At 41.3% G+C, this 17,413-nt stretch overlaps 1 protein-coding gene across 2 annotated transcripts; it reads right to left on the bottom strand.

Annotated features, from left to right (window-relative positions):
- Positions 1-7,292: 7,292 nt before the first annotated feature.
- LOC147603636 (uncharacterized) lies at positions 7,293-16,589 on the bottom strand. Of its 2 annotated transcripts, XR_015265556.1 has the most exons (6): positions 16,269-16,589; positions 16,000-16,169; positions 15,529-15,777; positions 14,854-15,313; positions 7,592-9,549; positions 7,293-7,413 (listed from the first exon to the last, which is right to left on the bottom strand). XR_015265556.1 is itself a non-coding variant. In XM_086796169.1 (5 exons), the coding sequence occupies exons 1-5, from the start codon at positions 16,462-16,464 to the stop codon at positions 7,655-7,657; spliced, it is 2,970 nt and encodes a 989-aa protein (XP_086652295.1). In that variant the 5' UTR covers positions 16,465-16,589; the 3' UTR covers positions 7,511-7,654. The 2 variants fall into 2 exon arrangements, 1 of the variants encoding a protein (XP_086652295.1); XM_086796169.1 differs by lacking the exon at positions 7,293-7,413 and having other exon boundaries at positions 7,511-9,549.
- Positions 16,590-17,413: the final 824 nt, after the last annotated feature.

The following is a 17,413-nucleotide window of genomic DNA, read 5'->3' as shown; positions in this document are numbered from 1 at the left end:
GGGTTTGCATCAGACCTTCGACATGAAGGATTTGGGACATGCCAGCCACATTTTAGGTATGCGTATCACTTGGGACAGAAATCAGCATTTGCTTTATTTGTCTCAAGAGGAATACATAGGCAAGGTCTTGCATAGGTTTCATATGGAGGGGGGAAAGACTATTTCTACTCCGTTGCCGCCACACGTGAAACTCAGTGCTAAGGACAGCCCGCAGAGTGATTCTGAGAGGGCAGAGATGGCCAAGATACCTTATGCTTCAGCTTGCGGTAGTCTCATGTATGCCATGGTTACTACACGGCCCGACATTGCCTTTGCAGTGGGAGTCATTAGCAGATATATGGCAAACCCTGGGAAGAAACATTGGGATGCAGTGAAAGGTGTCATGAGATACCTGAAGGGTACGAAGGAGATGTGCATTTGCTTTGGTAAGCATGATGCCATTGTTCATGGGTACACAGACTCACACTATGCAGGTCATCTAGATAACCGGAAGTCTACTACCGGTTATGTTTTCACGTTTACAGGTGGTGCAATTTCATGGATATCTCATGTACAGGGATGCATTGCCTTGTCTACTACTGAGGCAGAGTATGCTGCAGCTGCTGAGGCTTTGCAAGGAGGCCTTATGGCTTGCTCGGCTTGTGGCAAATTTGGGATTCCCTGGTGATGTTCCGTTCTTGCATTGTGACAGTCAGAGTGCCATCCAGCTGGCACGAAATCCTGTTTTCCATGCAAAGACGAAGCATATTGATGTGAAGTACCACTTTATCCGTTGATAACAAGTTGCTTCAGCTTGTCAAGATTCACACGGATGATAATCCTGCAGATCTTCTGACGAAGAGTTTACATTCCGAGTGGTTTGCACACTGCAGATCACTCATGGGTGTTGGATGAGGCCATTTACAGATTTGTGTTGGTCTTGTATATCATTGTATACTTGCTGTATTTTTTTTTCTCACTCTCCTACGGGCATATTGCCTTTAAGTGGGAGGTTGTTGGGGTGTAAAGGCCCTATGTAACATTTGTAGTTTGTATACAATGTGAAACCGGTTCGTTGAACCGGTTCCACCCTAACTCTAACACATCAATAAAACTCATGGGTTGTGGTGTGCCCATCATCCATTCTTGACACCCACACATAGTTGACTCTCGTCTCCTACTCTCCCGTCAACTCTCCACTCTCGACATCAACATCATCCATTCTTCACACCCACACATAGTTGACTCTCGTCTCCTACTCTCCCGTCAACTCTCCACTCTTGACATCATAGGCCAAGCAACCAAAGACACGCAAGTGACCAATAGAAGGCTTCCTGCCATGCCAAGCTTCGTATGGAGTAATAGACTGCAAGGCCTTAGTGGGACACCTGTTGAGTACATATGCAGCACACATGACAGTCCCAAGCCAAAATGCATGTGGCAAAGCTTGGCTCTTGACCATACATCGTGCCATCTCCATAAGTGACCTGTTTTTTCTCTCAGCAACACCATTTTGCTGAGGGGTATATGGCACTGTACATTGGTGTTTTATCCCATGATTAGCCAGAAATGCATCAAACTCTTTAGACATGTACTCCCCCCCTCGATCAGAACGGAGGGTGTCCACAGTACAATTGGATACATTTTCAACCATAAGCATAAACTATTTGAAGCACAAAAACACTTCGAACTTTGCCTTCAGTGGATATACCCATGCATGCCTTGAGTAATCGTCAATGAAAGTCACGAAGTACAAGTGTTTACCAAATGACGGAGTTTGCATAGGCCCACATACATCACTATGTACAAGTTGCAATTTTCGAGTGGCCCGCACAGAACCATCCTTTGGAAACGCAGAACGCTGCATTTTGCCCAAAATACAGCCTTCACAAACATGTTTCAATGGTGCCTCAAGAGAGGGCAATGAAGCAACCATATCAAATTTCTGCAAACGCAGCAAACTAGCAAAGTTTAGATGACCAAAACGAGCATGCCATAGTTTTGCATATGAAACTGCCTTTTCATCAGAAACTGCATTTGCTGAATCTTCCACACACTTGTCATAAGAATTGAGACTATACAGCCCACGAAACAAGGTGCCAGATACAATAATCATATCACCAGAAGTCAAATCATGAACAGTACATCTGTCATCCACAAATTTGACTACAAGTCCAAGTCTAGCAAGCGCAGAGATAGACAATAGATTCTTCTTTATCCCTGGCACATACAAAGCATCTGAAAGTGTGAAAGCGCTACCATTTGCAGCAGTAAGCATAATTTTACCAATGCCCTTCACTGGGTAAGAAGCATTATTGGCACATGTGACAGTATTCCCATTAGGGACAGCCTCAAGACAAGTGAACATATCACGATGCGAGATAATGTGCTTTGTAGCACCACTGTCAAAATACCATACATGAGAGTCAACAGAAACTGCCAAACATGCATCATGTACAGATGGGTCATACTGGCAATACATGCTAAACGCCCATTCTGTATCTTGTACAACATTTGCAGAATCTGCATTTGTAGAAGCATCCGCTATTGTGGCTGCATTTGACTCTTTCTTCTTTGCCTCTTTAGCCTTTAGCTTAGGGTAATTCTTAATGACATGATCATTTGCCTTACAATAGTTGCACCACCTGATCTTCTTCTTGCCTTTATCAAGAGCCTTCTCAGACTTATTGTTGCTACCTGTGGAAGGAGAAGAAGTTGCAGACCTATTAATAGGAGAAGAAACAGTGGAAGGGGCTACCTTACCACTTCTTCTCTGCTGGGCAGCAATAAATGCCTGATCAACTACACGCTGCCTAGCCCTGTTTTGCCTGGACTGCGCTTCTTGCAAGAGCTTGTTGACTGAATTATCATACTAATTGATAACATCAGGTCTGTCCTCAGTAACAAGTCTCCACATAGAAGCAAAAAGTCTGATATGAGTCAGGTAAAGCATCAAGAATAGTCTGCACAAGAGAATGATCAGGAATAATCTCACTTACAAAAATCAACTGTTCCTTGAGATTTTTAATCTCAGCAAGAAAAACATTCATGTAATCATCTTCTTGCATAATCTTCGATTCTAGCTCTTTACACAGGTAAGAGATTTTGGCCTCGTTACGACCTGCATACAAACCAGCTAGAATATCCCAAGCCTGTTTTATTGTTTTAGCTGAACGAATATGTGGGGTGATGTTACGTTTGACAGAAAGTGCAATCAAGGCATGAGTCTGCGCATCTTTACCATCCCAACGAGCTTGTTCAGCAGTGGGTAAAACAGCAGCAACAGTAGAGCTGCTAGAACCTGCAACATCCTCAACAGATCCTACATCCACAGAACCTGGACATACATCCATACCCTGCACAATGTTCCACACTCCTTTTGCAACCAAAACATGCTGCATCATGTATGCCCAAAGTGGGTAGTTCCTGTCTCCATCCAGCACAGTAGATAACATGCGAAATACATCATTGATGTTATCAGCCATGGCCACTGACTGAAACTGATGCAAAAGCTACCTGTAATGAAGCAAAGACTGAACAGAAAACAACTCGTGTTATGTAGCACGGTCCACAATAGAATACGTATGCCTGTTTTGCAGAAAATTGCACTGTCAATTTTTGCACAAAATGACGAAAACACCTGTGCAGAACTTGAAATGCAAAACGGAGCCCGAAACGACCTCAGATGCAATTTCTAAGAACGCTAAGCCTTACGAGCTTATTTGTAGAGTATAGGGACCTGCAAGCGCTCGTGAAAGCTCACCTCAATCGGAGAATGTGAGTCGGAGGGTGCCGGCGGCGTAGCCCTGGGAGCCGATGCCTGCTCTGATACCAATTATTGGAATTAGGGTTGCAGGAAAGCACATAAAGCTAGGAGAAGAAGAAGCAAGAATGCACATAACACAAAGTGTATTAGATTTTGTCAATGTACAAAAGATAAGTTAGCCCTAGAATGATGGGCGTATAGACAAGCCGGAAAAAAAAACCTCCTAAAGAGGAAAAAAGTGCCCCGACGGTTCCTAGTGTGTTCACACACATCACTGCCTATACAAATAGTCTTTTACAACGAGGCTTATGCATAAACCTCTTTCTAAATAGTCTTTTGGAAAGAGGCTTATGCATAAGCCTCATGCAAAGAGTTTTATGCGAATAGCCTTTTTTCATTATTATTATGCATAAGCCTCATTGTTACAAGAGGCTTTATGCATAAGCCTCATAAAAAGAGGCTATTTATATAGGCCTCTTTGCATGAGAATTATGCATTAGCCTATTTGCATAAGGCTTATGCATTATTACAAGAGGCTTTACAAGAAGCTTATGTATTAGCCTCTTTGCAAGAGGCTACGCATTATTGCATAGCCTTATGCATAAGCTAAGAATAAAGATTAAGCTCTTATGCATAGCCTTATGCATAAGCTAAGAATAAAGATTAAGCTCTTATGCATAGAGAATGAGCTCTTATGCATAAGTCTCTATTGCAAGAGGCTTAAGCTTAAAAGCATAGCTCTTATGCATAAGCTAAGAATAGAGGTTAAGCTCTTATGCATAAGAGCTTAAGAGCTCTTAAGCTCTATGCATAGAGAAACATTTGCATGAAATCAAATCCCAGGTACCTGGAAGTAAAACATTTGTATGAGAAAAGCAAAAAGCATAAGCAAAAAGACATTAGGGTTAGAGTTTGGTGACCAACCTTTGTAGGGTTTACTTGGGGGTGGTAAGCTTGATAGGATGGTAGCTCTTATGTAAAGTCTAAACTAAAAAAATAAAAGAAAATATAGAGCATTAGATTATAATAGATAAAGAGTAAAGAGATTATGCATGTGTTTAAGGTTTACCTTGAGGAGTACCTTGTTTATTACTTGTTGGTCTTCTAATTTGAAGCTTGTCTAAACACTTCAATCAAGACAACCTACAAAAAAATCACAACACATAAAAATATATAAAAATTAGTAATCAAAAATATATATAAAAAGGACCTTGATTCTTTTCTTACCCATTTAGAAAGATAGATAGTAGAGGAGGAGGAGATACCAAAAGAGAGAGAAAAATCACAAACCTATTAAAAAAGTACACTAAGTATTCTAAAAAAAATAAAAAATGAAGCAAAACAATATAGATCTGTAAAAGATTGTGAAAGAGGAGGTGATTGGTAAAAAAAGATGAAGTCTATTATTGTAAGGAGAGAGTAAGGGAGAAAGAGGGCGCTATAGCTTGCAAGGAAGGAGAGCTCTCAGCGCTGTTTTTTCAAAAGAGTCAATGAAGTGCAAAGACACAGTATTTTCTCCCCTTTTTTTACACTATGCAGCTATAGCCGCAAGTAAAGCGGCGTGTATAGCCTCGACGTGGCTATAGTCGTGTTTTAAAAAAAAATTGATTTTCTTAAAATATATATATTTATTTATTTGCACAACTATACATGCGACTATAGCCGTGCTGATAGCCGTGTGAGTAGCCCCGTATACATAGCTATGCATAGAAGAATTATATTTCTCTCACTTAGCTAGCCGCGCCATGCGGCTACGTTGCACGGCTATGCTCTCATTCTGTTGTTGTGTGTACGATCATCAGATGTTGTCAAGGTATTTCTTCAACAGAATGCATATGAGACCAATGTGGGTGCTTCAGAAATGGTTTGCACTACAAATGTTGTCTACAAGGAAGTTTTACAATTAGCAACAAGAATAACTTAGAAGGTACTTGTTTAGAAGGTATTTGTTTAGGTGATAAAGTTAGGTGCATATTTGCATTTATGTTGGTGTATATTATGTATGTGTACGACGTGGTTGTTGGTAATTTGTTATTTTATTTAACTAGGATAAATTATGTCTACTGGTACTTTCTCATTGGATATGCGGTGCCGTGACATTCCAAGTTAATATTATTTTTCTAGCCTTTTCTATTTCTTTTCTATTTTAAGTTTTTAAATCTTTCTTTTAAGTTTTAAACTTGGTATAGTACAGTGCCATCATCTTGGTTCACACCTATTACTTGCGATAATGTAGTGTTTATTGCGCAGTTTGCCCTTGAGAATGAGTATGTAATTTTTATACAAATCATTAGTGGTTAAATCATGTGAATGTTCTTATTTATAAAATTTTGACATTTTGACTATGAATTAGGATAATACCACCTTGAGACCGTTTTATGGTGTGAGTATATGAGCTGGCCTTTTAGATGTATGGGATAGGTGTTTCTAAGGAGGATTGCGGTGTTTATGAATATAAAAGGGAGGTCATTTTCGGGAGTCCTAGGGATGGCTACTACGATACAGGGATGCCATCTTTTGTAGGTTATTTGATTCCTGACGCATGTCATGAAAAGAAGATTTCATTAATACATTATGAGTTTTTTGTGGTGTCTATGTGACAATTGGGACAAGGGCTTCTTATATTGGTAGTAATGGTTTTTTTATTAGGTCATCTATTTTAATAATATTCTTTCAATGGTTTTTTAATTATACAAATTATATTGTATTAATATCTCTTTTTATGTGTAGGTCCACTTCCTCTTCCTATTGGAGATGGTGATTTGGAATCTCCGACTTATGTGGCAGAGCGCTATGTTATGCGCAATGTTCATTGCCGTTCCAATCGTCATTGCAAACGTCGATGATTGGATTAGGGTTCTAGGAACTAGATCCATTAGTCTTCTTTTTCTGGGAGCCTTTTTTTCTACAATAATATCTTTGTATATATTGCAACTTTGTTTTATGACACATCTTTGTATATGTGTTATGTTAGTTGCAACATGTTAGAGTTTTGAAATAGTATTTATTACATTTGAAAAAGCATAAGAATAAGAATATAATATGCTTAGCATTGTAGAAGAGCATGGGATTATAATAGTAATCATAATTGTTTAATGTTCATATTTACCACGTGATAAAAATGAAAAAAAAAGAGGGAAAAAAAGTAAGATGCCATGTATGAACCCGAGAGAGAAAGAGGGAGGTCCACAATAAATATTTCAACCATTCTAGGTGGTAGAGAGAGATAAATGAAAAATTGATGTCCATACGAGAATTTGAATTTGCGATTGCCATGTATTGTGTGTGTTCTTTTCATTGCTAATTATACCCAGGTGTGTGGATGCTATGTTGCATAAACAGTAACTTCAGCCTTCAACACAAATTTGAGTCTTCCAAGTATTACTCTCTCTCTCTCTCTCTCAAAGCCTGTGTTATCATTAAGTCCCTCTTTGCACAACTATGGCTAGTTGTTTATGCCGCATCAAAAGCAAGACCCGTCAAATTTAAGAAGTTTCAATGCACAAATTTAAGAACTTCCAATGTACTATTGTGTAAAATTTTGTGTCCATCTGAAGACGGGTTGAGGCTACTTGTTAGTTCACAGATGAAGAGATTTTGAGGGTGCTCATGTTGTACCTAGTTTAAAAAGATTAGAAGAAAAGTTGTTTAAACTTTCTTGCGGCCAACTTGTAGCTAGTGTTTATGTAATGTTTCTTATAAAATAATAATATTGTGGCATTTCACCAAAACTAAAAATAAAACTGCATGAAGTATTTTCAAAGGTAGGCCAATAAAAATGAAATTGCATTCAGTGGACGATAATCCAAATAAACTACAAAATAATTATTAAAATGGGCTTTACACACAGTACCGAAGGGGGAAACGCCTAGATGAGATCTTCATTCTCGTCCATGGTTTTGAATGGAACTAATCTGTGCGCTTGCCGCTACTATCAAAGACAAACAGATCTTGGCCAAAGTTGAGGCGCACCTTCTCTTTTGGGCTATTTAAACCTATGATAGGGCGGAAAGCGCACGACATCTGCATCTTGTGCTGGCCGACCAAAACACCATTTTTGACGAAGAATATGACATGGGAATCATTGTCAATACCAGCGCCCACAGTGTCACCGGCGGAGAAGGTTGGCCCAAACTTCTTGCCAGAGCCTTTGCCAGAAAACAGCATACCGTCGTCTCCATGGTAACCACAAGAGTTGGGGTACCAACCGGGGTGCTCGTCGGCTCGGAAGTCATTTTGACGCGTGAAGCCTATGGCGATGGACCCACGCTTGACGCTGTTTACTACGGTGAGCTCGAAGTAGTAGTTGTCATATGAACGAAAGCATGCGACGTGGTCTGCTTGAAGTGCTGCAACGCGAAGCTCAGAACGACGGCCGACGTAGCAAGCTGTGAGCCCATCGGGGGTGAGGTTTACTAATTTGGAGGATGAAGGGCTAACGACGAGCCTTGATGGCCGTGCCTCCGCATGAAAATTCAAGCCACTAAAATCCACTTTTACCTGGCTGTTTAACGAGCCCAGGCCCACCACCGGTGTTACTACACCCGTGAGTGTATTGCTGACCGTGGCGATGAGAACCCCGTTTTTGACGAAGAAAATCTCGTTGTTGCCATGGTGGATGCCAGCTCCCATTGTATCGCCCTCCACAGCAACGGCTCCGAAGGGTGTTCCCTCCGCATCACCGGCCTGGTATAGCTTGCCATCATCCCCACGGTAACCACAGGAGTTGTTGTACAACCCTGGCATCTTATCCTTGCAGAAGCTGCTTGTGCCGGTAAAACCAAGAGCTACTAACCCATTATGCCCTGGATCCGCTACCGTGATCTCGAAGTAGAAGAGCGCCGTCCGCATCGGCACCGGCTTGTCTGCCATTATGGCGCCAATGACTGAGCACCTAGTGCCGCCATCCGCAGGTGCCCTGAGACGCAGTGAGAGACCATTGGTGGACAAGTGAAGCACGTTTGGATCGCAGGTAGTGCTTTCCAGGCGACTGGGAAGAGGCTCTTCCGTGAAGCCACGGCGGTCGTGGCCAAAGTTGAGCTTTACTTTGGCTCCGTAGTTCCGCAGTACGACGGTAGGGAAGACACGATGAAAGGGGAAGTTTTTCAGCTGGCTTTCCACCAATGCCACCACCTGCCCATTCCGCGTGAAGAAGACATTGCGTGTGGACGTGTGGAAGCCCGCGCCCACAGTATCCCCGCCTCGGAAATGCCCGCATGCAACAGATACGGGGCAACCATCCTCTCTGTCAAGATTAAGGACGGGTACTGCGCCTGGCACCGCCGCCTGGTAGCCACATAGTGAACCAGGCTGGGCACCGCCGAGCACCGAACTGTTCTTACCAATCTCTTTTGTACTGCTGAAGCCGATGCCCACATGTGCACGCTGCAGATCATCCTTCCTCACTTTCATCTCGAAGTAGTAGAAAGGGTAGCAGTCGGAAGGACAGGGAAGATTTGCATACAACACAACACCCGTTGCGCTGTCCCTCTTATATGTAGCCTGCAGTCCATCTTTGGAGAGTGCCACTTCTCTGGGGTTTACAGTGGCTCCATCTAGCCGCGTGCCGGGCTCCTCCTCTGATTCATCACTACTTGACGGAAGATCAGAACCATGTAAATCCTCATAATCATCCCGCTCCCTTATTTGCCACATCTCCCCGTAATCCTCATAGAGATCGAGTGCTGGAAATTGAGTCATCGATGCAGAGAAGTCGGAGTCGTGAACTGCAGTTATCTGCTCTGCCGAACTCTGTCCAGCTTCCATATTTTGTACAACGAGTTCCCTTTCCACGATGTTGTTGCCTGCCATTAAACAGTCAAAGAATCACCACCGTCGTCATGAAATTTTTGCAAACATGACACTTGAGGTGTAACAAGCATAGAAAACACTACTAGTCTAACCTTTTTCTTAAATTTGGTTTTGTGTCAAAAGATGTGAAAGCATAGAAGTGGTATCAAATGAAGAAGTGAACTTGTTGACTGCCTTCAGAAACGTGTGGTCGAATAAGTTTCCAGCTGTGTGGTTGCTTTTGTGGTATTGTATGTGGATCTCGTGTCCACAATGCATTTGTTGTTGTATGTGGCTCGTGTGTTTGTGTTTTGAAGTTTAACTTCTTTTATTTTGATAAAATGAATGGTTATGTGAATTTGTGTAACATGGTTTTTTTTCCCATTTCATGAATTAGTATTGATGACCGTACTTAAGAAGTATCAATAAGGCATACGGTGACATACCCATGAAAAGCTGCAAACTCTTCTTATGCCTGATAGTCACTCAAGCACTCTTGACCATAGCTCACATCATAGTTACTCACGCACTCATGCTTCCTACATCAAAGTTAGGCAACTACTTTTTGACAATAGTGCCGCCTATGTTTTCTTACTGGAGATGACAAAGATTTGTGTTGTGTTCGATGTTCATCAAGCCTTGCATTAACCATGGCAACCACCTATCGATCATCGGGAAAGAGTTGCCACAGTTTGATTTTGGTTATATATATGACTGATATTCACAAAGAAATGGATTATGGATACATATTAGTGTGGTTGCTATCATGCATCTATGATAATATGCTAATCTAGCGTATAAGTACAGGTTCAAGTTGGCAGGGAGTTTGGAACCTTGGGAATCTAGCAAAGTACATACCAACAACATGCCCACTAGGTCATGCTTTCTTACCTTAGGGAATTTACATATCTTCCCTACAAAACTCGGATTGTTTGTTGAGTACTATAAACTTTTTTGCTTAAGCGTATGTGTGTGTTGGGTGGGGGGTAGATGGGGTATAGTCAAAATCCATGAGCATGGGTTGGGAAGACCTCCTGTTAACAAAATCAAGTCCAACAAGTTCAACTAGGGTCCCCGAGAGATCTGTAAAATGGGCAGCGGGAGGTCGGTCCCTCAAAGCAGCCCCACCACACCAAGGTATTTCCAAAAGCTAGCAATCCAGCACAGGATAGATAAATTAGCATGCCATAGCGAAAGGTTTTATGACCTTTATAATATGAGGGCAAAAAGTTCTCGGCAGCTTGGAAGCGTCCCCACCACACAATAACACTCCAGCCGAGGGTTGATAAATTATGAAAGGTATAATAATCTTTAAACTATGAAGTCTTTTTGGACCGGTTTTCATGAGATTGAAATTTCAAAATTGGTTGAAACATGCATAGCAATTACTAAAGAATTGGACAAAAACTAACACAGATTTCAGGATTGTGATTTACACATAGGTTGAGCTTAGTGCTAAGTTATAAGTGGTTGCTAACGAGTTCAAATATTGAGTGCTGTGGAATTGGTTATCTTTGAACTGAGTAGTGTGGAAAGTGGATGACAGGTACAACAGTTGATCCTTTTCTTTGGTCAGAGAATGATGGCCAATCCTCAAGGGCCAAGGTGACTTAAAGAGTGATCATTTAGCCCTACTACCGAGGAGGTCTAGGCATCATCGATCCATCTATTTAGAGCATGGCCCTATTAGGCAAGTTGACTATCCCACGCTTACTTCCAAGAGGTGAGCCTTGGAAGACCTTTCAGATATCAAGCCATAAGCCATTGCTTGGAGGCCCTTGGGTTCCTAGTGTTCGATGAAGTTTCTCGAAGGCGAGGTTTCCAATGAAAAGATAGAGGGAAGAAGGGGAGCTTGAGCTCTTGCAAGCACACACATACACAAACCCTAGAAGACAACACACAGTGATGGAAGGCTAAAAGTCTTCTTCTTCTTCTTCATATAAAAAGGAGGTCTAGAAAAGATAAGTGATAACCAAACATAAGTACTAGAGTACTATGTACATGTGGTCCAGAATGTGAACACACTAGGTAGATGAGCTGGCATGATAAGTATGCCATAACTAGGTAGTGTAGTCCAATTGTGAAATCACTGTGGTGAAGATCTATCCGATGTCGACTACCAAATACGCCAGTCGATGTAAATGACGAATGGTTACCCAAGCATGTCGTAAGTGTCAGCTCTAGTTGAGCTTGACATCTCAACACTCCCCCTCAAGCTCAAGCATGTCGATGTAAATGACGAATGGTTACCCAAGCATGTCGTAAGTGTCAGCTCTAGTTGAGCTTGACATCTCAATACTCCCCCATCGCTATCATTCTAAGCATGTCACGGAATCTGAGAAGCTTCTCAGCTCCCAAGACCTTGGTGAAAATGTTAGCAGCCTAATCCTCTGTGCTAATATACATAAGATCTATCTTACGACCTTCTCTCTCATGAAGAGGTAATAGACCTCAATGTGTTTGATCCGTGTATGAAACACTGGGTTCCTGGCCAATTGTATGCTACTAAGGTTGTCACAATAAATGACAACCTTCTTGTCCACATGTAGCCTCATATCTCCAAGTAGCTTACGAAGCCAAGCTACCTCACATGCTACCATTGTAGCACCCCTATACTCTACCTCTATACTTAACAAGGCAATGGTTGGTTGCTTATTGCTGCTCCATGTAATAGTAGTAGCAGCGTTCCCAAAAGAAAACATAAACCCACTGGTAGATCTTCTATAAGATGCTACCAGCCTAATTTGCATCTGTGTATCCATACACCTGCAGCTCTACACCAAGCTTATAAGAGAGACCATAATCAATAGTGGACCTCACATAATGTAATGTGTGCCTCACTCCATCCAAATGTAGCTTCCAAGGAACCTACATAAATTAACTCTCCAATCCAACTGTGTAGTTCAAATCCAGCCTGGTGATCGTCATGTAGATAAGGCTACCTACTATCTTCCTATACATAATGGCATCCTCTAAAATCTCACCTGCATTTGCACTCAGCTTGCCATTCTGATCCAATGGTACAAAGATGGGCTTACAACAAGCCATACCATACTTGGATAACATGTCTAATGCATACTGTCGCTATGATAGCCATATGCCCTCAGGCACCCTAATGACCTCAATCCCAAGAAAATATCTCAGCTTACCTAAGTCCATATCAAATTTCTACTTGAGGAGACTTCACATGCTCAACTTTCTCTTCATTGTCACCCCCAACAATCAAGTCATCCACATAGATGGTGTGTCCCTATCATACTTGAGCACATAGAGTGAATGATCTACATCTACCATACAAAAGCCAATGGTGATAAGATACTTTGCAATTTTGTCATGTCATGCTCTCATTGCCTGCTTCAAGCCATACAAGGCTTTACATAGTGCCTGCACATAGTCTAGGTTACTCAAATCCTCATAGCCAAGTGGCTAGTCCAAATACACCTCTTCTTGTAGCTCACCATGCAAGAATGCATTCTTAACATCAATTTGATGTAAAATCCAATCTTTTGACATAGCCACTACAATCATAGCTCGCACGATTGCCATCTTTGCAACAAGTGCAAATGTCTCTTCATAATCAATCCCATGTGTCTGTGCATATCCTTTGCCTACCAATCTAGCCTTGTACTTTCTTATACTTCTATCTGAGTTGTGCTTCATCTTGTCCACCCACTTACAGCCAATAGCCTTTTTTCCTTCAGGTAAAGGCACCAATTCCCATGTCTTATTTGCTTCCAATGTAGCCATTTCCTCAACAATGGATTTATCCCAAAGTGTATGCCCAATAGCATCCTGAAAATATGTGGGTTCAACATCCTGCATAACCTTTGCCATATATGCATAATGGCGAGCTATATAGCCATCATCATACATCAATCTCTGAACTTGTCTTTTTACCCTGTTTGACTTGCGTGGTCTTGGATATGTCTATGGTGTCCTCTTAGTAGCTGCATTAGCTCTTCTCATACGAGATGTCCTAATTGTTGGAATCCCAAACTCCACATCAAGGCTCTGCTCTGAGCCACTAGACTCTTCATCTACATGTGAATGCCCTGCTGAAGCATCAAGCATACCAAGAGGTTCAACAATATTCTCTTTACCTTTATGTGATGGAACTCTTGTATTTGCAAGACCGGTATTTTGATGCAGTAACATGCCACTCCTCCATGGTCTATTAGTAGACCCACTACTAGAGGACTCTCTTGGTCCACTCAATGTTTGTGATTGCTACCCTACATTATTTGCAACCATATGCTCGTGTGCATCGGTCCCAATGGAGTCTTTTACATCAACATACCAACTCCTCATCTCATCAAACACAATATCGCTGCTCACCCTCATCTCATGTGTGATAGGGTTACAACGTCTATACCCTTTCTGCTTTTAAGTAAGTACCCAATGAAAATACATTTTTTCGTCTTTGAATCCAGCTTAGTTTGTAGCTCATCAAGGACATGTATATATGCAATGCATCCAAACACTTTCAAGTGTGACAAATCTAGTTTTCTACCAATGTATTTCTCCTTTGGAGTCACACCATGCATTGCTGTTGTGAGGGTCTTGTTCATGATGTAAATTACGAGTCTCGCAACAACTGCTTCGGCCTAATAATGATGAGGCATGCTCTTTTCAGCCATCAATGCCATTTTGTTACGGAGTGCACCTGCATGTAAACTATCTCTGAATTCTATGTTGTTTCAAGTATATAGTAAACTCATTGGAGAAGTATTCTCCCCCTCCATTTCACCTTAGGCACTTAACCTACAAACCTGTTTGCTTTTCAGCCAATATATATTCTAAAATTCTGAAAGTGATTGAACACTTTACTTTTCTCCTTCATAAAGTACACCTACACTTTCCTTGTGTGGTCATTAATGAATGATACATAGTAGCAACCTCCTCCCATTGATGTCGTCTTGGTCGGCCTTCATACATCTGAGCGCACCACATCAAGTGCCCTCTTGCTTATAATTCTATCATGTGGAAACACATTCTTTGTTTGCTTCCCAAAGGAGGGAACATTAACATTAACCCCTCCCCTGTCCTCCCCCCCTACACCCTTCTTTCTACTCTCTTTTTTAGAGGCTGTGCAGTGTGAGCATGTATATTCAGCCTTTGGCCTGGTGAAGGATCATTTAAGACCTGGAGAGAGAGAGAAGCGGACCTTAGTTATAAAGTCCCTTGTTTACTCTCTCTATTACCCCTTCATTCTGAAAAGTGACGCTAATTTTAAAACTTTTCTCGAGCATTGGGAAATTGGGACTAGCAAGTGACATTGCATAAAATATATAGCATGCGACAAAGTCATGTTTACTGACCCGCTATTAGGAGATGCACTTGATCTCGCTTGTTACGGCACACTGTATCATCAGGAGCCCACTGCAAGACACGGTCGAGCATCATCAAAGACTCTCCAAGGCGCCCAACGTCTGCAGCTTGCAAAGCTGAGTCTCTATAGGCAGAGCGCTCTGCTCTAAATTTCTCCTCTTGCTCAGGGAACCTGTGAAACAAGCGGCTGCGCACGTCAATGTCGTCTGTTGCAATGTGAAAAGGCCGTTGGTCTCCCGGTGTGAAAGGGCTTCTGGCCATATCTAGTATAGTCCACCTATCATAGGTATGACCATCCGTTGCCTTCACAGGGTCACACATTTTCTCCCAAGTGATCGGATCTTGGTACCACTTACGTGACTGCGAGCCACTGCCTTTACTGGCCTTTCCCTTTGAGCTGCTGCCTTCTTCCTTAATTTCCTTCGATATGCCCTCCAACCCTGCCAAAACCTGTTCCCAAGATCATCAAAAATAAGTCAGCTCTGCATGCCTTGATCAGGTATCCAAATCAATCTCACAGCTGCAAGAGTAGCCTCATAAGTGAACCACTCAAGCGAATGCATGCATCTCTGTATGTTTTTTAGACAAATCATGCACAAGTAAACAAAGTAATGATGTTGCAGCAAAATGATATCTATGGTCTTTAGGTGAGTTCAGGATTGCACATCTGCAAAGAACTTCTCTGCTTCGCTTGTCTGTGGCTCTGTTTTGCGTATAGTCAACATGGCATTCTCGATCCTTTCTCCGTGGGACTTCAATGCCACCATCACCGGTTGCAGCGCTTGCTTCAATTCATTGCGAAGTACTTCCTGCACGTTCTTCTTCACAGAGCCAGAGAGCTCCATCAACTTTGTGTTCACATTTAGCATGGCTTCTTGAAACGCATCTTGTCCCTGTTTGCTTTCGATTACCACCTGGCATGTAACGCAAAACCTAATTTAATAACTGGAGTTATAATTAATGACCTTCTAAAGGTCAACACTCGTTGCTGCACCCAATCATCTTCTTTTAGATTAGCATGGTATGATGCCAAATTACACTTATTATGGCATTATCAAGTAACCTTCCAAATATTCATCTAGCTTGGGCTGTAAAGATAAAGCATGCGTATTATGCTGCAAAATAAAACTACGTACGTCCAATGTGGCGAATAAGAGCCTGCTCTGGAAGGATGTCATGACACATTCACGAAGAGCTTGTATTTTGGATTGTGTCTTATTCGCATCCCAAACGGATCGAACGAAGCCCTTGTTAAGGATTTTCTTAGCAACCACATCAGCATTCTCTATGTCCTTCTGCAAGGCGTCTGCCCAACTCAAAAGAAGAATCAATCTTATCGATACAAGCCCCACCTAGTATGATCTGGACTAGTACATGAAGTATCATTTTGGCACGGGCTGCTTACCTAAAGACCAAGCAGTGCTATTGCTGGAGCCGATCGCCTTTTTTTGGAGCTCGCGGATGTTTTCCTCCAGATCTTTCACGAATTGCTTCAGCTCCTCCAACACAGCGACATTCTGGTTTCTCTGATGCCACAGGTCTATGGCCTTGCCCATGGTTGAGAGCAGTCCATTGCCCAGCGCCATTACAGCTGCCGACATATTGGTAACAAACCCTAATGCACAAACTGAGAGAAAAGTGCACCCAATACAAACCCAGCTCGCGAACAGGAACGCTTCAAGTCTTCAATTATATTTCAATGGTTTTTCCAAAGCGCGTTTCTAAAGGCGGGGTGATTTGGATGATCTCGGAAATCAGCTTTGTTTGATGAAATAAATCAAGTTTTTTATAACTTTTTACGAGTATTTTATTTTTTTGCAAGTATTTTGTAACCAAAATGTTGTGGATTCCTTTTGGAAAATCTATTATAATGCTTGAGTGTTACCCCTAAAATTGAAGATGTAACTCATTGATATTATAGTTGAAATTGGTTAAGGACTAAACATGGGGTCATGACTCACGGGTGTTGACTAGCATTGAGAAAGCCATATACTTTCTCTCTCTCTCACTCACTCACACACACACACACACACACTCCCTTTCTATTATCTCTCCATATCACACACATATTCTCTCTATATTAGCACTTTTTTTTACTATAACTTTGAATGGCCCAAAAATGAGATAAAACTATGGTTTTAAAAGTATACAAGCTTCTCTCCAATTTTGATGGAAAGTAAATGCCCAAAAAAGGATGTCTTCAATTGGTTAGAGAGATTTGTCTATAGTCTTCAATTAGCTAGACGTATTTGTCTATAGTTTATATACATACATAAAAAAATTAAAAACATGAAAAAAAATATGAAAGTTTATAGATATATAAAGGTATGAAAGTTTATACACATACCTACAAAATTTAGAGGTATTTATCTAAAGTTTATATACATACATAAAAAAATAGAAACATGAAAAAAGATATGAAAGTTTAAAGAACATGAACATGTTGTGCTGACTACAATATATAATAGAAATTATTAAAAAAGAAAAAAGAAAATATTTCAAAACCACACACAATATGTTTTTTCAATCACAAAACGTGTTTTTCATTAT

This window comes from Cibotium barometz, chromosome 63 (assembly GCF_041138505.1).
Source record: "Cibotium barometz isolate CiBa-2024 chromosome 63, ASM4113850v1, whole genome shotgun sequence".
Taxonomy (NCBI): domain Eukaryota; kingdom Viridiplantae; phylum Streptophyta; class Polypodiopsida; order Cyatheales; family Cibotiaceae; genus Cibotium; species Cibotium barometz.
The sequence above is the reverse complement of the archived record's forward strand: the minus strand, read 5'-3'. Positions and strand labels throughout refer to the sequence as shown.